At 39.6% G+C, this 24214-nt stretch overlaps 2 protein-coding genes across 2 annotated transcripts; both read left to right on the top strand.

Moving 5' to 3' along the window:
• The first annotated feature begins 4393 nt into the window (after positions 1 to 4393).
• On the top strand, positions 4394 to 9068 carry LOC133889095 (uncharacterized membrane protein At1g16860-like). The gene is made up of 5 exons (XM_062329556.1): positions 4394 to 4709; positions 6490 to 7507; positions 7970 to 8125; positions 8224 to 8435; positions 8560 to 9068. Exons 2-5 carry the CDS (start codon positions 6623 to 6625, stop codon positions 8750 to 8752), a joined length of 1446 nt encoding a protein of 481 aa, XP_062185540.1. The 5' UTR covers positions 4394 to 4709; positions 6490 to 6622; the 3' UTR covers positions 8753 to 9068.
• A 5898-nt stretch (positions 9069 to 14966) lies between these two features.
• LOC133887913 (putative DNA ligase 4) lies at positions 14967 to 23828 on the top strand. Its single transcript, XM_062327927.1, has 27 exons — positions 14967 to 15340; positions 15890 to 15981; positions 16050 to 16135; positions 16239 to 16375; positions 16722 to 16796; positions 16933 to 17024; positions 17172 to 17243; positions 17714 to 17793; positions 17877 to 17914; positions 18012 to 18018; positions 18292 to 18447; positions 18687 to 18762; positions 18871 to 18995; positions 19095 to 19129; positions 19379 to 19437; positions 19833 to 19916; positions 20053 to 20145; positions 20231 to 20279; positions 20417 to 20504; positions 20664 to 20870; positions 21001 to 21126; positions 21221 to 21320; positions 21399 to 21504; positions 22085 to 22215; positions 22299 to 22457; positions 22559 to 22714; positions 22817 to 23828. The coding sequence occupies exons 1-27, from the start codon at positions 15005 to 15007 to the stop codon at positions 23712 to 23714; spliced, it is 3663 nt and encodes a 1220-aa protein (XP_062183911.1). The 5' UTR covers positions 14967 to 15004; the 3' UTR covers positions 23715 to 23828.
• The last annotated feature ends 386 nt before the right edge of the window (positions 23829 to 24214 follow it).

Below are 24214 nucleotides of genomic sequence, written 5' to 3'. Positions count from 1 at the left end.
TTTACTTACCCTTCTAGCTAGTGGCACTTGAATTCGGTTACTTTCGAGGCATAGTGTGTAGCTCTTCTCAACTTGAAAGAATAATAATGTCATCTAGAAGGGTGAATAGATGTTTTAATAAAATTTATTTTTTAAATATTTGGTCTAAACTTGCAGCGGAAATAAACTAATATATTTTCACAAATGAAAAAATCTAAATATGCTAGACTCAACTAGTGCATAAACACCCTAAACTAATATAAACCTTACAATCCTAGAGTGAGACAAAGATTATTCAAATCAAGCAAGATAACTCTAATATGAAATTCTAAAATTACTGTTCATCGTAAGTTCTGGTACTGTTCATCAAAAGTTCCGATCATTTCAAAATAACAGATTTCAGAATTACGAAATTAACTCTATGCACATACAAACAAGCATATGAACATGAATATCAAAGTAAAGTACAAGAGTAAGTAAATATGGAAGCGAATGATTTGTTACCGAAGTTCAGATATCCACCGGTATCCTACGCATTCGTTGAGGAAGCTCGGTCACACTTGAGCCGGGTCTTTTTGAACCATTTTCCTCACGATATTGCACACATGCACTCATCGCCTCCACTACGACCAACTCTTTCTCCACTCCGGAGATGATGAGTTTCGCAACTATTTATGGACCTTCTCACAATCTTCACTTGAGGAGATCACCGGCAATCCAACAACTTGCCTTAAACAACTTGCCCATGAAAATGCTATTGACATGTACTCACGTATGAATATTCTTATCAATGAGATCAATGTACTAGGTTTGATAAAGATTAGAGATGCTCAAATGGTAAGAAGAATACTCCAAGATCTTCTTCCAAAGTACAATCTAATTGTCTCCATCATCTACAACAACCACGACATGAGCAAGATGACTCTAAGCCAAGTTTTAGACAAGATCACCGCCCATGAGATGATCATGCACATGGGGGTTGAAGCTTCTACCTCACCCAACGCCAAGAAACTTGCACTCGCAAGCAAGCAAGCATCATGTTCACACATGAAGGCGAAGATGAGGAGACAATAGCAAGAGTCAAGCTCAAGTAAAGATGATGAAGATCAAGATGAAGAGAGCGAAGAAGAAGATGATCAAAGCACCTCAAGTGATAAAGAGATTAATCCTAAGATGGCAAAGCTCATGCTACAAGTGGAGAAGAACATCAATGCAAACATTGATCATCCAATCTCCTTGAAAGACTTGGTCAAAACAATTGATCATATCAAGAAAGAGAAGGAGATCAAGTACAAGAGGGAGACACGGGGAAGAAGTAAAGCATTTGCGAGCATGGGAATATGGGTGAGTGAAGATAAAAATTCAAGCTCAAATGATGAAAACTTCACCATTCACTCATCCAAAAGAAGATCTTTCTCAAAGTCATCATCACGAAAATCGCCATCACGCAAGTCATCTCACAAGTGCATTATGGCCAAAGGTATGGAAAGCGATATAAGTGATGATGAATCTGATAAGGATTCTTCCTCCTATGATGAAATCCTTCATTTGATCAATGAGCAACAAATGACCCTTAAGAAACAATCAAAAGAGCTTGAAAAATTCAATGCACTTAATGACATCTATGCTATCTTTGTTTCTAATTATGAACAATTATTATGCAAATTCAATTTGTTAAATAAGGAACATGAAGAGTTTAAGGTAAAATTTGAGTGCATTAAATCTCAACTTAAGATCCCTTTGAAGCAATCTATCTCGCTTTTTAATTACAATACTAAAGTAGATGTTTCCACTCCTTGGGATGATTTAATTGATTATCTAGCTCACCCCTTTGCAATGAGAAATGCATTGAGAATATTACTGTAGAATCATCTAATAAACTCATTGCACAAGAAAATGGTGAGCTCAAACAAGAAGTGGAGAAGCTCAAGAAGTACTTGGCAAGACTAAAGGGTAATAACCATGTCCAACCTCCTCAAGATAACCATACCACCATGGTGAAGAAGCTTACGGAGGGGTCCACCGTGACATACTTCAAGTGCCATCAAGAAAGCCACAAGTCCTACTAATGCAAACAAGTCAAGAAAGAGATCAATGAGAAGAAGAGGATGATAAACCTCTACAAAAGACCTCCAACATCTACACCAAACTCAACTACAATAACAAGATCAAGAGCAACAACTATAAGCTCAAGAAGAAGAACAATGGCAAAGTGGTTATACACATGGTTGGAAGAAATAATCGGGGGTGGAACCAACTCATTCGAGTGCACAAGGAAAGTCATCACCAACATGAAAGTGCCCAATCGGTTTGGGTTTCAAAGAAGACTTAAAGTCCACAGGTCTTTGGGGATTTGGAGATTTGGCACACAAGATTAAGTGAAAATTCAAGCAAAAAGCCAAGTGTACAAGATTGAACGCATTGATGAAGATCATGATCATCATATATCCAAATCCCTATCCAAATGTGAAAGATACTATATATAAAATATTTTCAATTGATATCTTTGACTTGTACAGGATTGCATATGTTTATTTCAATTTATAGCAATACCTAGTATAAGTCTCATATGGTAAATTGCTTGTATTTTCTTCTTATCTATGAGCAACGTACATGATTTATTATGTTTAGGTTTCTTTCATGGTATCAATCTTTCGATTGGTAATCACTAGCTCTTCAATTAGTATTCCTTATGTGACATTAACCATTTCATAGGATAAATTTCACATTGTTATCAATAACAAGTGCATATCTCTTATAAGTATTCAACACTTATATGCACACTTTTAGAGAGAGTATATCTTATAGGTTGTGATTTTGAGACTAACATGTTTTCAAGTGATATCTTTTATAGTCTCATGAAGTGATCAACAAGTTTCCGGAGGTATGTAATGCTTAAAAGATTCAATTGATATCATTGTCAATTATTTTTCTACATTTAAGTTACCTCAATGCATGATATATCTTAAACTTCCTATCTTGTCATATTATCTAGTTGTGCATATGTTTTTCTCTCATCATATGGATGAACAAATATAGAGGGAGTTTAGATTATGTCATATGAGTTTCATGATTTGTGATCCTTGTTTGTCTTTTGTAATTGGTATCAATGCCTCCCATTCTTTCAATTGATATCAATATCTCATAGATCATAGCTTATGAAGCTCTCTCCTAAAATGCTTTAATGTTTTTTCTTTGAGTTCAACATATGTTTGTAGCCTTTTTAAAATTGTTGATAAAGAGTGAGAATTTTGAGACCAAAGCAAGAAGGAAGAGAAAACAAGATGCAAGAACTATATCGAGTAGATTGTTGATAAAGGAGGATACATCTTGAGTTGACAAAGGAGATGAATAAGCTCTTGATGAGTCGATCAAAAGAGATATAAAAAGAGGGGAGATTATAGTAAAAATAGGAGATATAAATTGGTAAGAACATGATTGCCTTACAATTGATATCATAATTTATTCTTACCATGCATACAAGAAAAGAGGTATGGCCTTATAAACTTTTGAAATCATGTATTCTCTTAATTGATTTAAATTGGTATCATTTGTCTCTTGCTTCAGTTGTGTTGTCATTAATCATAAAAAGAGGGAGATTGCAAGCGCGTTATTTACAAAATCATCTGCTAGACTTCAACTCAAAGTTTTGAAATTTCAACTCAAAATCCTAACTTCAACTAAAAAAGATCCTCGATTTTCACTGAAGAAAAAAATATGTGAAGCATTAAAAAAAGAACAACTAGCAATATCTCGTATATACGGAATTTTTTATAGGCCTAGGAAAACCACATCCCATTTCTAAGATCTCGTGAAATTGCCGCTTTCCAAACATGAGTTATTAGAAGAAAAACTAAAAGCAATAGAGAGAAGAAGACGAAAACGATGGTAACTAACATCGCAAAACAATACACACAACAGATCAGACGCTACGCATGATAACCGCAACATGTATCATCACAATCATTTTCTAAAGGTTTGTGCGACATAATCAATTGACATTACCAAATTCACTCTCGAGTAGAGAGGGCAATTACAAGTCTAAACTCAACTACATTTGCTTTTGAGTTGATAGAAATCATGACATGATATCTAGTGACTAGTATATTACATAGGCATGATATTTCAATTTTTTTTCTCTCTCTTTAGATTATTTAGGATGTGTTTGATTTTTATAAGTTTTTAAAAGTTTTATCATATATTCTGATTGAGTAAAATTATATTTATTTAAAATAAAAATATTTGTTTAATTTTATTTTTATCTGAACAAGTTAAGTTGGGTTAGAGTCATTATGGCAGAAAAGATTTTCCTTTGAACAGAGCACAGCCCAAGGGCATTACAGTCATTTCGTACTCGCATCATTAGCGGGGCAGCAAACAGGGTGTTATGAGAGGAGAGAGAGAAGGTCGTGGAGGGGAAGAAGAGACTGACTGTTGGAACAGAGAGAGAGAAGCTGAAAGGTGTGCTCCCACCACCCCCGCTCTCTCATCCTTCCGACCTCCCCCCGCATTATTTTCTCTCTCCCCCGTCGCCGCCTCCCCCCGCATTATTTTCTCTCTCCACTTCCTAGCTCTTCCTCTGATCTGTCTGCTTCCCTGCTGCGCGCTTGCTCTCCCCCCTCCCCATGTCCACTTCCCCATTCTGACACCGCACGAACAGAGCTCACCAAGAGAAAAAAGTGAAGAAGGCAAGCTAGGCGGGACGGCAACGTGCTTGCCATTTTCGTGAGGTAAGCAGAGATGTCTCCCCCCACCTCAAACCGTTCGCTCCTGTTTCCATTGGGAAGTTTTCTTTCATCGAAAGGTGGCTGCTTTAGCGGTTCTTGGGATATTGGGCGGCGCTAGAGACCAATCTGCGAGTGTGGCAATGCGGTGCTCGGGGTTTCATTGCGTTGGTGGAGCTAGAACGCGTGAGATTTTGAGAGATTCGTCGGTGCCAGGGCTTGGATCTGCGCTCGAGCCGCCTCGTGTGTTCTGTTCGCCACCCACCAACCGAGTTCAGAGGCCGCCATTCCTTCAACTGCCTCCGGCGCCGACCGCACATCGGTCCAGATCCAGGCGTCCTGCCGCCGCAGCGGCGCCTCTCTTCCTTCTTTCGTAGGCTTACTCGTCGTTCTCGTCCCCTCCCTGGGTTGGATGGAGTGGAAGTCCATCCGTACTTGTTTTGATTTCTCCTTTTGGATGCCATACTTGTGAGCCTCAAATCAATGTCTTTCTGGGAGGGAATGCTGTTTGTTGCGGATTTGTTTGCTGCGTGGTGGAGTGTTGACAGCGGCTTGATTTTCCAGTTTTTTTGGGAGGTTCAATTCAACCCCTGCTGACAGATCCTTTTTCTTTTCGGTGTGCCTACCCAGCTGACTATTTACTTTGTTCATATTTGAGTTGGATGCTAATTGGCATGCCAATCGATAGTTGGGGCAGTAAATAATTATGTCGGCAAGTATGAGTGCGAGTTCTTTGCTGAAACGTTAAGCTTCACCTAAGATATGACAGTGTCGGTGCCAAATTGTTGTACATTTGAGGGTACGCCGTTGGGTAAATCATTGTAGAACATGTTTCACTTTGCGTGGAACACGCACTTCTTCCTAACCTAATGATGCTATTGCCTGTCTCAAAACTTTGGAGATTTTTATATATTTGCTTGGGTGTGGTCACTGGTCAGTGTTTCAGGGGAGACGTCTCCATAAATTCTGCATGTTTTGGGGTTCGTCTGTATCTTGGTTTGGGAAATATGGAGCATTACTTTATTCTGGCAAAGCATTCAGCGGTACAAAGTTTTACAGCCTAAACTTGTAATGGGCCCAATAACGTGGAATCTTTCCCTCAGCGCATGTTTTCTTTAGTTACCACTGCCAGAGTAAGGTTTGCTCAATCATACGATTTTGCCCTGCTTAGATTATGGTCTGAGAAATGATGTTCATTTCCTTTACTATATCACATTTAATGACCCCTAATTGCAATATAATTTGTGTCTCGGAACGTGGTACTGTTGATTAAGAAGGAAAATATTGAATAATCAAGTGATTAGTTCGTATCTGTTAAGGGACAAGAAGTTTTCTGAAGCTTTCCACTTTGCCACAAATGGAATTGCTAAAAAAGTTTGTGAATATCCGTAGCAATAGCTGTAAGAAATGTGTGCATCTGTTCTGTGAATTTATTTTGCTGCACCATCTTTCATTTGAAGAGTTGGTACAGATTCTAATTCTTTTCCCGCTTTTTCTGAAGCATCAAACTGTGAAAATTTAATTAACACATACTTTTACTATGCAAGAAAGTTGCGTTGATCTCATAATAAAGATCCCATTGTATAGTTTTGACGCAGTATAATGTGTTAGATACCTTTCATCTAAAGTTTTCTTGGCATTTAATAATCTGTCTTCATTATTTGCGGGATTCCTACCATTATTGATTTTCTCTTATCTGCATGTTATTTTTCTAAGATGATTACTTCCTGATGACATATTGCCAGAAGTTTATCTAACATGCATTGGTTCAATGTTTTCTTTTCAGGAGTTGATGCTCGGTGTACCTTCTACTGCGAGAAGGGCAGCTATGCATGTCAAGACACAAATATAGCCTCACTTGATTACACTGCACGGGTGGTTGAACACTCAAGATATAATTGATTCTACTGATTCAGAGTATGGGTTCAAGGTTTCCATCACATCAACTGAGCAATGGCCTGTATGTTTCTGGCCGACCTGAGCAGCCTAAGGAGAAGGCCCCAATCATTTGCTCCACTGCAATGCCATATACTGGTGGTGACATCAAGAAATCTGGAGAGCTGGGGAAGATGTTTGATCTCCATGTTGAAAAGTCAAGAAAATCTGGTCCTCTAGGCAACGCGCCTTCAAGGAATACTTCATTTGGAGGTGCTGCTTCAAACTCTGGACCTGTCTCCAACGCCGGTGGTCGGTCCAACTACTCTGGTTCTCTTTCATCTTCAGTTCCTGGTGCCGGCGGATCAGCCAGAGCTAAATCAAACTCTGGACCGCTCAATAAGCATGGAGAACCAACAAAGAGGTCATCTGGTCCTCAGTCTGGGGGTGTGACCCCAATGGCTCGACAGAATTCTGGACCCCTCCCTCCTGTGCTTCCTACAACTGGGCTCATCACATCTGGGCCCATCTCAGGGCCTCTAAATTCATCTGGTGCTCCGAGAAAAGTATCTGGGCCACTTGATTCCGCCGCATCCATGAAAATGCGGGCCACTTCCTTTGCTCACAATCCGGCTGTTACTAATCTCAACACTGAAGTTGGTTACTCAATTCAGGGAAGCTTTCCGAAGCCAATACTCTGGGCTGTGAGTCTGCTCTTTGTGATGGGTTTCATAGCAGGTGGCTTCATTCTTGGTGCTGTTCACAATGCAATTTTGCTGATAGTTGTTGTGGTGATATTTGGTTTTGTTGCTGCACTTTTGATTTGGAATGCTTGCTGGGGAAGGAGAGGCACAATTGGGTTTGTTAATCGCTATCCTGATGCTGATCTCAGAACTGCCAAAGATGGACAGTATGTAAAGGTTACAGGGGTATGTAATTCTGATGATACTGTTCGATTTGTTCTCATTTGCTTTCTTCAGTCGATTCATGTGCGGTGCCTTTGTTCATCCTTCATGTTAGTTTTATTACACTGTTGGCAAACAACAGTATCCTAAAACATGATAATTAGACTGTTCATGATAATTAGCTTGTCACATGTAACACATTCTGCATTGAACCTCTTACAATGACCTTGCATGTTTTTTTCTGTCACATTAGTAGGCTTTGTCCTCTACACTAGGGGTCAAATGGGCCTGGTAAATTAAAAACTTATAATAACTTCAGTTCTACATAGAACATAATTCTTTCTAATTTTGGGAAAGATATTCACCTGCATGATCACTGCATATATTTTTTAATATAAATATCCTGAAAGCATACCTCATTTCAAAATAGCGCTATTTTTCCTATCATTTAGCATTCTGTAATAACGAGTATATTAAAATTCGCAGGTTGTTACTTGTGGAAATTTCCCCCTCGAGTCCTCATTCCAGAGGGTTCCAAGATGCGTGTACACTTCTACTTGCTTGTATGAGTACAGGGGTTGGGATTCCAAAGCTGCCAACACCGAGCATCGCCGTTTTACCTGGGGTTTGCGTTCAATGGAGGTGAGTATTTTCACAAAGAAAATAAGTAAATATATAGTTTAAATCTTCATTGGAAAGCACAAAAGTGCAATTATGTTGATATTTAACAACCATTGCAGCGACATGTGGTTGATTTCTACATCTCAGATTTTCAATCTGGCCTTCGAGCATTAGTTAAAAGTGGATGTGGTGCACGGGTGACCCCTTATGTTGATGAATCTGTTGTAATTGACATCAACCCTGATAACAAGGATATGTCCCCTGAATTTTTGAGATGGCTAAGGGAAAAAAACCTTTCAAGCGATGATCGGATAATGCGCCTAAAAGAAGGGTACTCCTTTTTTCCCCCTACTGGTTTGCACCTAGAATGCACAAGGAAACTATTTCTTCTACCACAAAGATTGACCAAATGATATTAGTGAATGAATCACATTTACTTAATCTTTTACCTGTAGATACATTAAGGAAGGCAGCACCTTGAGTGTGATGGGGGTTGTCCAAAGGAATGACAACGTGCTGATGATAGTTCCTCCATCGGAGCCTATCTCGACTGGTTGCCAGTGGGCCAGGTGCGTCCTCCCAACAAACCTTGACGGGCTAGTCCTGAGATGCGAAGATACTTCAAATATCGATGTCATACCAGTTTAGCAAACTGTGTGCTGGAAGAGTCACTGCCAAAGAAAAAGTGCTTATTAAATCTTTCGACTTTGGATTTGTTTCGTGGAATGTTAGAATTGAGAGAAATTTGCAAATGCTGGGTGTGATTATGGCAGGTTGAGGGTGGTTGGTTAAGGTGGGATTTGGCTGTATAGTCTTTTTAATGTGTTTTATTCTTTCTTTTTTCCTTTCTTTTTTTTTTTTCTATTTTCAGCTATGAGCTCAATACTTGTGTAATGATGCTTGATTACTTGTATGGTGCTGTTTGGAGGTTTAGTATAATTGAGTTCATGTCCTTTTAGTGTGATTTCTAGCATCGTTTCTGAATATTTTGCATGATTTATTTCTGTGTACTGTTGCTCAAGTGGGCGAAATTCCCCAAGAAACTAGCAAAGTTGTCGAAGAGGCATCTTAAATTGATCACAAGAAACTTCCATGGTCTCCAAATTCTTGGTTAAGAGGGAGCAACAAGAGCCAAAAACGGAACGAAAAACAATGGAACACGGCGCCGGCGGGCGGGAGGCCTCGAGGTCACGTTCGCTGAGCCCCAGCTTGCGCTGCAGGTGCTCTAGGATGTCGCGTGCGGCAGGGTGGACTTCTTGGACGGGAAAAGAAGCACACGCCGACGACGAAGAGTCGCTTGGAGTTGGGAAGGGATGAACAAAGTGCATGGAACGGTGCCCAACAGTCTAAGAGAGACGGTGGAGAGAGAAACAGATACATGGGTGATGTGGCAGCCCAGATGGCAAAACAACCATCCGCATCATCAAAACCGCTATGCAAAACAGGTAAGGGTGTAATGAGAGCCAATATTAGAAGAACAGGGGTTAAATAAACGAAATATCCCTCCATTTTAAAATATAGGGCGCGATTTGACTTGATCATTAATTTCTCTTATAGTGTAATAGTAATAGGAATAAAGTTACAATCATATGAAAGTATTTTTAATTATAAATTCAATGGTACCATTTTTATATCACGAAAAATGATATCATTGGATTTTCACGTGTGATATAGTGGAAACCGAAGCCTTGGCTTCAAAGCAAAAACAAAGGACTTCTCTCATAGACCAATAAAGACTTCCTCTAAAGCACTTACATTTTTACTGCACTATCAATCCTAGGCCAAAGATCAGCACACTCCTTGTCAATGGATCCGGTGATAGCAGATCCTGCAAAAGGAGAAACCAATAACCATCTGGTCAACAACAATACTCGGATCCTTCAGGATTAAGATCTTGCATTGAGTAGTAAACCATGCCTTTACCTTTCATCTCGCCCCTGACTTCACATCACTCCAGCATTACCTGCAAATGTAGTTTACGTACGTGTAGCATGCAGACCAATTGGTGATATATTAATAATAAGTCCTGACAATGAAGCTATACAATGAATTACATCATGGAGTTAAGTCCCAACACAACAACTGCAATGAAACAAGATAATGCTTAGACAATTAGATGAATTAAGTTCATAATGATATACTATTTGTAAACAACTTATTATAGTCTGTGAGTGTTGCTAGGGGCCTGTGCTAGGAGCAATATGAATAAAGGATGTGACTTGGCCATAGCAAAATTGTTGAAAAATGGGCCATTGATCCATTAAAGAGGAAAGTAAACATCAGTGGGGATATCATCCAGAATATGCGGTGCATATCACAAATCAGGCAGGTTCGCAGGGAGCAGAGAGGAAGAGAGGAAAGAGTGGATTACTTAACATACATACCCTTATTGGGCATCTGGAACGGAGGGGACCTCCTCCGCAAAAGCTATAGCATCAGGAGATGGACCATCTTGGAGGTCTTGGAGCAGATTTGGTTCGGTGTCATCACAGCCATCCACACCAGCTGCATTCTGTTGGGCGGTGTATGATTAGGATACCGATTAAAGGGGTGAATAATTGGTTTTAAAACAAATTATTTAGTGATCAAATAAAACTTGTATAATTTAAATTAGAGATCATTAGAACAATATAAAACAACTAGAACTATATCAAGATCTGCAATCCTAGGGTGACATATAATAATTTATATTCTATAAGAATAAATTATGTAAATATAAATAGCACAAGATATGACATCTGAATTTTATCTCGTGATATTGGTGATTTGCCGATCACTTCTAATCTTGTAATGAAAATGTATCTATTAGGCTATGATTGTAATTTTAATGATTAATGATATATAGTCAGTGAGACTAATATATTTGTCAAGAATATATGTTAGTAGGTCTTATAGATGCAATATATGAAAAAACCACCGTAATCGGGATAAAGTTCGGTTGAATTAGAATAAGTCCTAGAAAAATTGACTACACCAGAAGATCCGGTGCTCAGAGGACTATACACACATGAGCATTTTTGTCAGAAGAAGTTAGAAAAGTTTTCATACGTCGAAAGGTCCGGCGCTCGGAGTTGAAGACATCGGATACTTACACCGGATATTTGTTGCAGAGATTGTGCAACAGAAGACCGAAGATCAACACGCTGGAAGGTCCGGCGATGAAAATATGCACATCGGAGGCTTCAACAGAGCACTTAACAGGGTGTGTGAAAAATCCCAGAAAAGATGAAGTTGTACACATCGAAAGGTCCGATGATGAAGATTGTGAATGTCAAAGCTTTTGCATAGAGAAGAAGTAACGCGATCAGGCTCGGGTCAACACGCTGGATAGTCCGATGATGGAGTGAAGGAAACACTAGACAATTCGGTGTTCAGAAGAGTTGCTGAGCGGAGTTCCAACGGCTAGTTTGTGATGGTGTACACACCGGATGGTCCAGTGAGTACAAATTATCTACACATGGTCCAGTGAGTACAAATTATCTACACCAGATCATCCGGTATTCACAGTAAAATTAAGTCATTGGAGTAACGGCTAGTTGGTGGGTTTGAGATTATAAATACCTACCCACTCGGCTATTTGAAGGTGCTAGAGTCTAAAGAACCTCACACACACCTGATAAGTCATCCAAGTGCTTAAAGTGTTCGATCAAGGCGATTAAGTACACCATTAGAGAGTTATTAGTGTTTATAGGGCTAGAGAGAAATGTTGTTAGGTGCTGCAACCTAGAGAGTGAATTAAGAAGTGATCCAACAGTGTATCAAGAGGTATACTGATGCCTTGAAGTCTTGGTGACTAGCCAGTAATTTGTTGACCCTCTGAATTAGCGTGGAGCGACGACAAGAAGATTATGCGGAGATGCGAATGCTCTTATCTTTATTACTAAAGCTCCGAAGTGAAGACGATGTACAAGTGAGCGAAAGAGAGATTAATGGTGAGATCTTACCTTGGTGGCTCATCGTGTTTGAGGTCTTGTCTTGGTAACTTGGTATTTTAAGAACCGTGACTGGAAGAGTCTTGTTAACAAGGAGCATATTCTTTGTGGAGCTTCAACGTGAACTAGTGGTGGCTTGTGTACCATCGATACTACGGGATAAAAATTCTTTGTGCCGAGTTTGTCTCTCTAACTTTTTTATATTTCTGCATTTACATATTTGCAATTTACCTTGCTATAGTAGGTTACAATCCTCTTAAGCGGTATAGTAAACACACTAGATAAAACTAAAGTACATTTAGATAGAAATTGAGATAAATTTATCTTGTGAAATTTTTTGAGTCATTAGTTTCTAAGTGTCTTAATTTATCCCCCTCTTATAATGTCACCGTTCCTCACAAATCCACATTGAGGTGAGTTTAAGTTTCTAATCTCTCCTTTATTGAGTATGCAATTCTCACCATGAGAAAAATGCTTATATGGAGCAACTTGATCTTAAACCAAAATATAACTATGAACTACTTAATATTTTAATTCTACTAGAGTAGCACTTAACCGCTCCGGTGAGATGTGCTTAAAATCTCTCACAATCATCACTGTGGTTCCTTCACAAACTTGTTTGAAGGGCTCAATGATGCAACCACCTTCAAAAATAACAAATCAATTACACTTACTTGAAAGATCACTGGTGCCACAAAACTCAACCACTACAGTGCATATGCACTATACAACAGTTAGACCGGGACACCCCTCGGTCAGTCCAGGACTAAGGTCTTTGGAAAACTTCTGTCTTGTTTATACAACGGCTATACTGGCAACATCTATTGATCAGACCATCACGAAACAGAACACTCTAATGATAGTTTTTTTTCTCTTCCCAAACTAAATCTCTCATTCTAGATGAAATACAAGTTTGAGTAATTATTACACTTTTGATATCTTAAGAAAATGCACATCAACATTTCTTAATAGTACATTATTTATCTTATCAATCAATTATTAATCTTATCTGATTACCATTAACCGGTAAAAGAAAATATTCTACATTTTCTATCTTTTCCTTAGCTAACCAGTTGCATATCTTCCATATATGATTCTTTTAGCTTCACAACATTCTTAAGATTAACATTTTTTATATCTTGATACAAACATGTTAGTTCATAATTCATATTATCATTAATTACCAAAACATGAATGAGAGACCAAAATGCTTCAAGCGGTCCTGGTTATGCCGGCCTACAACTTTTGGCACCGTAGTTGCCAGGCCTGGCACGCCCACTCCAGCCGTTCCAGCCCGCACACTAGCCAAAAAAAGACAAACCCTCATTTGGATAGGTTTTTCTTCTTCTGATTTTTCCTTGAAAAATCTAGAAGCTATCCAAACGGCTGGCTTTTGATTTCGATTTCTGGTGGTTTTTGATTAACTGAGGAAGCGGTTGTAGCTGAAATGAACTAGAAGCTGAGAAGCATACTGAGATGAGCTTTTCTGGCTTTGGGTGTGCTGAGAAGCTACAAATTTATTGTAAAAATCAACAACCAAAATTCACCAGCCATACTCGCTTTCTTAGCTAGGCAGAAGCTCTAAAGCTATAGCCTATCCAAACTGAGCCAAAATGATTTGTAGCACGAAGAAGAACAAGGATCCGTCCCTCTTAGACTTAAACCCTAATATTTTTTCAATCAACATTTTATTTTATTTTTGACTGAACAACGGGGACAAGGAACCAACATTTTACAAGCCCACATTTCGGGCAGGCAACCTTAGTTCCGGTGAGTTTCATCATCAAAATGGCAGCAGTTGATGGCCTCCTTGATCCTGAAGTCAACGTTTGAGGTCCTAGATCCTAGCTTACGTGGTCACCGTTCTCATCCCCCATTCATGGTCATCTTCCAGAGTATAGATCGACGTGCGTTCAGTCACCCCAAGCGTGTAAGGGTCTGTTGGGTTCTTTGGATAGAGTTTTATAGAATTGTATAGGATAATCTGGTCGAGCGGAAATAGATTGAGTAGAGTTATTAAAAAAATATGTTGGTTGGTTGTATATGTCTGGATAGGCTGAGCTGTGTTTCTGTTTGGTTGACTGAATATGAGGGTGCATAAGCGGATGCATAGATTAAGATTGTGATTGATTCCTTAAATAAAGATAATTTTATGATACTGATAAGTAAGTTTGTCTGTATGAGCAAATGCATGAGTCTGTATATATCGAATCAGACTGAAAATATATATTTACATTTGTTAAACCAGTCTAGAATAATGGATACAGAGAACTAAATACTATTTTCCATGAGATTATATGTACCTACGAGACTAAGCTAGAGTAAATTTGAGCAAACAAACCCACCTTAGAGGAATAAGGGATGATGTGGAAGGAGGAAAGAGACTAGTGTAGGGAGATTTTCTTGGAAACAGTTGGCTGTGTGGGAGCGTTTTGCAAAATTACAAGAGTGGAATTGAGGAACCCGTCCCTAGCCTAGTAACCGACTTTGTAAACAGTAATTTAAGAGAGTGAAAGATATGATTGTATTGAAATACTACAGTAGAGCACGGTTAGGAGAAAACTGCTATGATTTTACTCTACATGAGTATTGTAGCGGTACTTACAGTCTATTTACAATCTAATTGATCATAGCGGGGTAAAGTCATGGTACTGTCCACCTCTGAACCGTTTTTCTAATGCCCCGTTTAACACAACTCTAAATTCGAGATACATTTGAGATCTAAAGTTTATATAATAAAATAAAATATTTTAAATATTTAGTTATTTATTTAAAATAAAAATAGATAATTTAACTAAATATTCTCAATCAATCTACCGTTAAAATCCTAAATTTTTAAAATTAGTTCTATTAAAAATTTCAGGATTCAGATCCGTGCCAAAAGACCCTTGCGCCTATAATGTTGGATCGAAATCCGATGGCTTCAGCTCCTTGTTTACACCTTTGCACCAAAAAACCACCGACGGCGATGGCGGCGAGGGTGCGGTTCGGCCTCCTGGTGGCGATGTTCCAGGCGATGTCGCGCGACCGCACGGCGGCGAAGAAGCGCGTCCGCCTCCGCGTGTTCCTGGACCGCGCCTACGGACCCAGTGGCAGGGACGACTATTTCAGCGCGCTCCGCCTCGTCCTCCCGGGGCTCGACCGCGAGCGGGGTTCCTACGGGCTCAAGGAGGCGGCCCTCGCCGCCGCGCTCGTCGACGCCCTGGGCATCGCCAAGGACTCTCCCGACGCCGTCCGGCTCACCAACTGGCGCCGCGGCGGCGGTGGCCGCAACGCCGGCAACTTCGCCCTCGTCGCCGCTGAGGTACCGTTTCACTCATTCGTAGCTCCATTCCTCTCTCTCTCTCTCTCTCTCTCTCTCTCTCTCTAACTAAACAACGCTACCTCGCACCTGTGGGATAACAGTCTGAACTTTGGTTCAGTATCTGCTTTGCTACCTAATTTTTGCTTAGGGTTCGATGAGCCGTGTGCATGGATTGAATGAACTACATAAGATCTAACCGCTAATTAGTGTTAAACTTACTCATGTGAGTTGTGTGCTTGGCTTTTTGCCTCACCATACGTTCATGCTTGGCATTTAGTTGTGGGTGGTGCGATCATTGTGGTTTGGTACTTTGGTGCACACACGTGACAATAATGTTCCCATGCTTCAGAAAGTGGAAGCTGTCTTGGTCTTTGTTTGGTTTCATCCGGCTGGATAGGTGCAGGTTGCGATAAAAATGGTGGTTCAGTTGAAAAGGAATATGGCTAGATTGCTTGATTGGAGTGCCATCTTGATTGCTATGGTTCATGAGCATCTACCCTGCCAGATGTTTCAGACTTCTGCCTAAGTTATGTTTTGGTTGCTACTCAGGTTCTGCAACGGAGGCAAGGCATGACTTCTGGTGGATTGACGATAAAGGAGGTCAATGATGTGCTTGATCGTCTAGCTGCAACTGAGAACAGGTAGCTAATGCATCTATTTGCATTTGTGTATGCCGGAAATGTCAGAAATTCTTCCTCATTCTTGATAGGTCTGAGAAGGCCTCTATACTTTCTAGTCTGATCAAGAGAACCAATGCCCTTGAAATGAAGTGGCTTCTGATGATTATTCTTAAAGGTGAGATATCTCTGTTCGTTGCTGTTTTGTGCACTTTGTATATTTCCGGCTACATTTCTTCAGTATTTGCATAGCTTTTAATATTTGGCATACTTCATCATAGATTTGAAATTGGGGATCAGTGAGAAGAGCATATTCCATGAGTTCCATCCTGATGCCGAAGACTTGTTCAATGTCACTTGTGACTTGAAATTGGTCTGTGAGAAGCTCAATGATCAAAGCCAGAGGCATAAACGTCAGGTGATGATGATGGATTTCTTTGCTTGTACTTTTGTTTCCCATGACTTACTGTTAATGTGCAACGTTGTAACCCCTGAAAAATGTTTGTTGTTAGAGGACTTTATGTGTGCGTGTTTTGTGTCACTCCGTGTTTTGTGTCACTCACTGTTTCATGTGTGCGCGTTTTCTGGGATGGGGTGGGCGTTTGGATTTCTTTAGACATATATCACCCTTAGAAAATGTCATGGCTTCATAATATTTTCTAGTGACTTCTGTTGTTCTGCTGTATTGCAGCTGCAGTACTCATGAGTTGTTTTTAGGGGTCCCAAGTTTATTGTTGCATGACATGTTTATGCTGAATGACTAGGATATAGAAGTTGGGAAGGCTGTCAGGCCTCAGCTAGCTATGAGAATCAGTAACGCTTCAGCTGCTTGGAAGAAGGTCGGTTCCCAACATTTCTTTTCTAGCTGCTACCTGCTAGTGTTACTGCAGAAGATGCAGCATTGCTAAGTAATTTTATTTTATTCTTCTACATCACTTGAATTTGCTTGGTCATCATACCCCTCCCTTTCTCCAGCTTCATGGAAAGCAAGTGGTTGCTGAGTGCAAATTTGACGGTGACCGTATTCAAATTCACAAAAACGGGGAAGAGATTCATTTCTTCTCAAGGTGACCTAGCTGGTTACCATTTACTTCTTGTATATTCTTCTGGAACTTATTGGTTTCTTTTTGTTAGCTTTTATTATTTTTTGGTTGGAATATTGTTCATCAGTTCAGACAGCTTCTTGCTCCACTAATATTATCTGTCTATATCAGGAGCTTTCTTGACCACTCTGAGTACGCACCTGGGATGTCGAAGGTTATTAAGGAAAATATCCTGGTTGACAGGTAGCCTTTTCTCTTTTCACAAAGAGTGTTGTAGTTCTAGTGGCAATTTACTGGAAGAATGCAAGGTTCAGCAGTATCCTAACATTTTTTTTTTCTGGAAGCAACTTTAGTTTAAGCATTATTAAGACTTGGACCAGACTTTGCAGGCAAGAAGAAATATCCATCTCAGCGCTGTCTTGTTTGTCAAAGCCAAAACTTAAACTAAATGTAATATTGTAGATCACATTTACTTTAATATTAAGGAAAAGGTATGTTCTCCCTTATGGTTGCAGTTAACTAATTCTTGATGGACTTGAGGTACTTAACATGTTATGAACTTATAAGATTAATTATGGAATTTTTCTCGCTCAGCTGTATAATGTCTTAGACAATAGTCTTCTTTTTGTTGATCTTTTTTTTAGGTCCTTTTGCAGTACAAATTTCCTGGTAACTCATTCTAGTTCTGATGCGAATTGGTATCAATAACTTAGGTGTATATTGGATGGAGAAATGCTCGTCTGGGACACTGTGCTTAACCGTTTCGCTGAATTTGGTTCAAATCAGGAAATAGGTTTCTGATATTCCATTGACATTCACAAAAGTTTTCCTCCATTGATTGTTTTTATAGTGGATTAAACTATTTTTTGTTCGCAGCTAAGGCCGCAAGGGAGGGGCTGGAGACTGATCGACAGGTTATTTTCACGAAACTTTTCACATGTTTTTGTTTTGGATTCAGAGTGATCCTTCCACAGAAGTTCCTATCTAACTGAACTTATTTTGTGCTTGCAGTTGTGCTGTATCCTTCATTTTTAAGTGTTTGTTGCATTCTTACTTTGTGTCTTGGTATTTTAGCTTTTCTTTCTTTTCTTTTCTTGTCTTTTTTTTTAAGGAAGACTCTTAGCTACATGTTTGGCAATGACATATACGTTTGTTTCAATATACTATTTCTATTTGTACATCCTGAAATGTCTAGCATATGTTTTCCTAGGTCTGATATTTCCTTTCAATTTCTCATATTTATTTTTGTTTTTGTATTTATCATGTTTTGCTTGACGCTAACAATGTATAGATGTTGCTTTTGACATCCTTTATGCTGGAGACACCAGTGTTATCCACCAAAGCTTGATAGAGCGGCATGAAATTCTGCATAAGGTAGTGAAACCTTTAAAGGGTCATCTTGAGATTTTGGTCCCAACAGGTGGTCTGAATCTCCATCGTCCTTCAGGTAGCTGATGACAATTTTACACTTATATGTTGACTTTCTGATAAATTTATTTGAGTTCTCCACTTTCAAATTAGATAACAAGGTATAATGTATTACAATAGCTTGATCTAGTATGTTGGCAGAACTATTTTTTCTGCATTTTTATATTCTTTCAAAGAACCAACTGTTATATTCTATTGTTTTTGTATAGTTTTGACTCCCCATTACTATATAACACTAAGCATATTTGCAACTTGAAGATGAACCATGCTGGTCCATTGTTGCACATAATCTTGAAGATGTTGAGAAATTCTTCAAAGAGACTATTGATAACAGGTTTCTTTTCACCTTCTTCCTGGTCACTTATCAATTTAGCAACTTTTTATTGTGCAAACCCTTTTAATCTCGATTCTTATGATTGTTCAATTCATTCATTGTGATTAGAGAGGAGGGGATTGTACTGAAGGACCTTGAGTCCAAATGGGAACCTGGTGATCGAAGTGGGAAGTGGCTAAAATTAAAGCCTGATTATATACATGCGGGTGCTGATCTGGATGTTATTATTATAGGTTAGCATCTCTCACCTTTTGTGAAGAACAAACAATAAATCTTTTGCAACTATTGATTGAATACATCGATTGAGAGTCTGTTGTCTCCTTTGTTGCTAGGAGGATACTATGGATCTGGACGTCGAGGAGGAGAGGTGCTATAGACATTCTTATTTTGAAACACACACTTGGCTTACTGTTCTAGTTTCAACATTAGGGCTAGCTGGGTGTGAATGATATAATGTGTTGCCAGTGCATAGTCTTGTACTGGTCCTATATAATCATCAAAGGACAGTAGGACACAGAAATTTTCTTTTACTGTTGAGAACACACTTGCTCTTAACTTTGTTCTTTTCAAGTAAAATGCTATCAAAGACTGCTGATCATTCTTAACTGATTTATAGGTTGCACAGTTTTTAGTTGGTCTTGCAGTGCCTTCAGATGATAATAGTTATCCCAAAAGGTAAGTGAAGTTTTTTGTTCTCCCATTGTTTATATTTCATAGAGAGAATTGTCGATGAAGATCTTAATTAAAGAAAAATGTGATTTTCCGTTTTCCTAATAATGTACTGTTATTCTTAGTAGGAAAGTTCTGTCCTTTAGTGAAGATTTGCAGCTAGGCGTGCATGAATACCTTTTCTGTCTTTCAATATTTCATATTCTAATAGTAATTGTAAGCCTCTTGGCTCTTGTTATTCCCTTCTTCAGATAGACATAGAAAAGACATGTCTGTCATAATTATTAGATGGTGATGTTTCTTACCATTGTACATCTCTAATGAGTTTTGATATGGTCCGTATTTTGTTTCATTATTCCACTTGCTTTCTTCCCTCATGTACTTTCTTTTCCTTTTGCAAGATTTCTTTCCTTTTGCCGGGTTGGTACTGGCCTATCTGATGAAGAGCTTGATGCTCTCGTCAGCAAACTCAAGCCTTATTTCAGGTATTTACTCTGTTGTATATTTATTGGCTCAGTATTTTGTGTAAGCATGTTTATCAAAGTTTGTGAACCTATTTATTACTCTTCAAGGCGCTTTACTTCCTTCTCAATCTCTCATATAGTGCTATTTCTGAATCAGGAAAAATGAATACCCCAAAAAAGCACCCATATTTTATGAAGTTACAAATAACTCAAAGGAGAGACCAGATGTTTGGATAGAGAGCCCTGATAAGTAAGCTTTATTTTATTCTTTGAGTTCTTGCTAGCCATTTTCTCAAATACAGGATGCACCTGATATGCTAGATCACCAATTGCAGGTCAGTCATAATATCTATAACAAGTGACATCCGTACAATCAAGTCTGAGGTATTTGATTTAGAGAATCAAACACATTATTCGTGCAGTCTTTAAAAACATTATGCTTGGGACTGATTTTTCTTGTACGATCAGCTGATGTATTTTATCTCAAGTGGCTTTTAACAACTGCGTTCAATCTATTGCAGGTATTTGCTGCTCCGTACAACTTGAGGTTCCCCCGCATTCAGAGAGTGAGATATGATAAGCCATGTCATGAGTGCCTTGATGTGCAGGGTAATTGATTTTGTTGTTTATCTTGTTCATACTTAATTGTGCATTTGTAGCCTCGATTTTTATTTGAATAGCTTATAACAGGTTACATCCCTTACGACACCTTATAAATCTTGACTATATCTAAAGCATGAATTCTCTGTAACATGCTGATCATTGCAGCATTTGTGGACATTGTGCATTCAAGTAACGGAACAATGCACAGGGTGGCAGATGATAAGAGCCTGAAGAATGATAACACAGAGCACTCAAGAACAAACAAAAAAGGGGAGAAGAAGAAGAGTGTGTCAATCATCCCTTCGCATCTAATGAACACTGACATATCAGGTCTCAAGGGAGAAACCCTGATATTTGCAAACATGATTTTATGTATCCTTTGATCCTTTCCTGAGCTATTCTTTGCTACCTCCACTTATTTTACAAGACAAAGGTTAGAAAACTTTATACACCTTTGCAGAACACTGTAAACTAGAAAGAGATTATTCCTTATCTTACTTAGATTTTGTCAACATCCCATCATCATACGATCTCGAATATTTTCATAAACTGGTTGTGGAAAATGGGGGATCTTTCTCCATGAATCTAAATGACTCGGTTACTCACTGCATAGCCGCGGAGAAGAAAGGTATTTACCTTTCTTGTTCAGGAGTTCCCCTTTCCCTTAATAATAGAATGTTGAATGCATATAGTTTGAAGGCTATTTGCATGTTAATTGTCAGGTATCAAATATCAGGCAGCCATACGTCAGGGAAGGATCATTCACTATAGTTGGATCTTGGACTGCTGCAAGGAAAAATGTCTCCTTCATTTGCAACCCAAGTTTGACCTTTGCCTTTAGCCCATATTTCTTTCATCAATTATTTAGCAAAATATTTTAATGGAATTATCATTGTACAGGTATATCCTCTTTCTGGCTGATTTTGCCAGGCACAAATTTCCTGAAGAGATTGACCCATACGCTGACTATTACTACTGGGACATCGATATTGCTGACCTCAAGCAGGTATGATATTTGTTCCTACAGGCAATAGAACCTTTATCTCTTCCAATGAAAGAACACTTTATAGCCTTGGAGGCTTGGACACGTATAACAATTCAAAATTCAAGATGTACCACTGTGGGGCCTATATTAGCATAACTGAATAACCATGTAATCAGCCATATATTGGAAGGTGCATATGCTACAACAATGAACCCTACTTCTTAATTGTAGTTTCTACTTTCTACAAGCCAGATGGTATTTTGTGAATGAGGGATTCCACCTCTTTCAATTTCCTCTCCCTAAATATGATCCATCCAAAACCAGTTACTGTTGGGTTTGCAGGATACTTGCCGGTACAAAGGTGATGATGATAGCACCCAAAGATGGGTTTTCATCAGATACTTCCGGTCGCCTTTTATTGTTTGCAACTTTGCATGCCCTGGCAAAATTTGGTCACAGTAGATTCTTGTACTTAAAAATATGCGCTTAGTGGACAAGTGATGGAGAAGATGTCGCTGAAATATCGATGTTTTCTGCCTCACAAGGAATAATTCACAATGAATTATTTTGATATTTTTTCTTTTAATTGTTTGTTCATCAGATTTTTAGCAACATTGATAAAGTTACTGTCGATTCAAACACGGTTAATCGGTATAAAACGAAGCATTGTGGAGACGAGAAATTCTGCTTCTTCCGGGGTTGCTGTGTCTACTTCCATCATGCACCCTTGGTGTAAGCCTTATTTACTGTCAAGTAACATCATCTTTCACATAGTGTGGCTCCTTATTTGTTTTTCCACCTTTTTTTTCCTGGAGGAATCTGGACTACAATGTAATATGCGATCTTGCACTGAAGAGGGTGAAGGAGGATCTAACAATGCATGGTGGTCAAGTCTGCAGCAGCATTGCTCCTGCTACTCATTTGGTTGTAGTTTCGGTTTTACAGACGCACAACTTTGATATCATGTACAAGAGGTACTGATTTATTGCTTATGATATCTATTACATTTGTTTCGTGACTGTTGCAAGAGAAGAGAGATGGTACTTATCGGGGACTCCATTGGTTGTTTATGCAGTTTCCCTCCCGCTGAGCGACGTTATCTACATGACAAAAGATTGCATGTTGTCAGTAATAAGTGGTTGGAAGATTCAGTGGAAAAACAAATGAAGCTGCCTGAAACTGCTTACAACCTTAAACCAGATACACTAGAAACGCTACAAATTGAAAGGAGGTAACTGTTGAATGGTCACATAATGACATTTTTAAGATTGAAATATTTATGTTTTGGTTGTTATGAGTCTCTTATCTTTTCTCTGTTTCTAATTTGTTTCAGTGAGGAAAATGTTGAGCCTCCGGATCATAAGCACGAGGAACATGAGCAGGTTGAAAGATTTCATGCCAAACATGTGCCAAGGAAAAGGAGCAGGCCTGCCAGTAATTCAAGAACTGCAAGGGCTGCTCCTAGAACGCTCCGACGGACAAGGGCTAGAGGAGGAAACCGGCATGCAAAAATAGATGATGATGTTGAAACTGAAGAAAGTGGCCCAGGTGAATGTCAATATGATCAAAAGCTGGACGCAGATTACATCTCCAAGATGGACGAAGATAGCAGTGACAAAGACAATGGACTGCCTCGAGCTGCTCCTAGGCTGGTCCGGAGAGCAAGGGCTAGGAGAGGTAATCAGCGTGCGAAAATAGATGACAAATCTGAAGAGAGTGGCCCTGGTGAAAGAGGTCAAGATAAGCTGGACACATATTATATCTCTAAGATGGTAGAAGATAACAGTGGCAAAGACTGTAGCCCACCTCCAGGTGCCCAGTTTTTCACACTGGGGGAGCAAGAGACCAAAGGTGTCGAATTGAGTGCCATGGAGGAGAAAGTAAACAGTCCTAAGCACGAAGGCGAAGGAATTTTCCGTAGAAGTGCCACCGCTGAAGCGATGAGTAGTGGTGAGAAGATGGAACAAATGGTTGATCCATTGCAAGCGATGCTTCTGGACATGATACCAACCCTAAGCCAGAAAAGGACTGAAGACTCGAGCAAGGGTCCCTCTGCTAAAGTTGAGAAGGATCAACCAGGGGTAGGAAGTTCCACATCCAATTCTGAGATTCCGTTGCCGCAGGCAGGATCTTCCGTGGTTCCAGCACCAGATCGGGATGCTGTTCCTCTTCCCAAGAAGAAAAAGGTCAGTTACAAAGACGTTGCCGGTGAACTTCTGAAAGATTGGTGAGAGAGCTCTGTCAGTTGGGGATAACCCGTAACGCAGCGCATTTTTATCCCCGTGGTCAGTCTTGTAAATCTGACAAATGCATGTAAATATATCCCAGTTCGTAACGTTGCCTTAGTTCTTCGTACCGTCCTAACAGTTCTCTTGTTTTGTCCATCGAGAGCGGAGGCGAGTTCTGCTCTTGGGATAAACATGGCAGTTGTCGTTGATCACGAGCTGACGATGGCCGTCCTGGCGCCTGCCTTGTGGATTCCTCCATCCTTGGAGCTGAAACGTACGGCTGGTGGACGTGTCGCGTTCGTGCCTCGCGGCATGCGTGCAGTTCTGGCCGAGCGATGCGAGGTCACTGTGTGCTCCGGTTGGCGCGGGGAGCCAGCCGTCCCGTTGGCGGCGTTGGGTTACGACAGAACGTTCTGACGGGCGACTGCCGACTGGCAGGAACCACTATTGCTGGTTGTCGAGAAGCTGGGCAGGTGATCGAGCGGACGAACGACCAATCGTCA

The sequence above is a fragment of the Phragmites australis genome, chromosome 13 (genome assembly GCF_958298935.1).
Source record: "Phragmites australis chromosome 13, lpPhrAust1.1, whole genome shotgun sequence".
Lineage (NCBI taxonomy): Eukaryota > Viridiplantae > Streptophyta > Magnoliopsida > Poales > Poaceae > Phragmites > Phragmites australis.
This window is presented reverse-complemented; position numbering and strand designations above follow the sequence as displayed.

What these genes read in the sequence shown, in the direction of transcription:
- LOC133887913 (XM_062327927.1), top strand. Translation starts at nt 15,005, where the DNA reads ATGGCGGCGAGGGTGCGGTTCGGCCTCCTGGTGGCGATGTTCCAGGCG. An exon ending in TCCGTACAATCAAGTCTGAG is followed by an intron (nt 20,280 to 20,416) that starts GTATTTGATTTA and finishes AATCTATTGCAG; the next exon opens with GTATTTGCTGCTCCGTACAA. An exon ending in TGAGTGCCTTGATGTGCAGG is followed by an intron (nt 20,505 to 20,663) that starts GTAATTGATTTT and finishes TGATCATTGCAG; the next exon opens with CATTTGTGGACATTGTGCAT.
- LOC133889095 (XM_062329556.1), top strand. Translation starts at nt 6,623, where the DNA reads ATGGGTTCAAGGTTTCCATCACATCAACTGAGCAATGGCCTGTATGTT. An exon ending in AGTATGTAAAGGTTACAGGG is followed by an intron (nt 7,508 to 7,969) that starts GTATGTAATTCT and finishes TAAAATTCGCAG; the next exon opens with GTTGTTACTTGTGGAAATTT. An exon ending in GGGGTTTGCGTTCAATGGAG is followed by an intron (nt 8,126 to 8,223) that starts GTGAGTATTTTC and finishes CAACCATTGCAG; the next exon opens with CGACATGTGGTTGATTTCTA.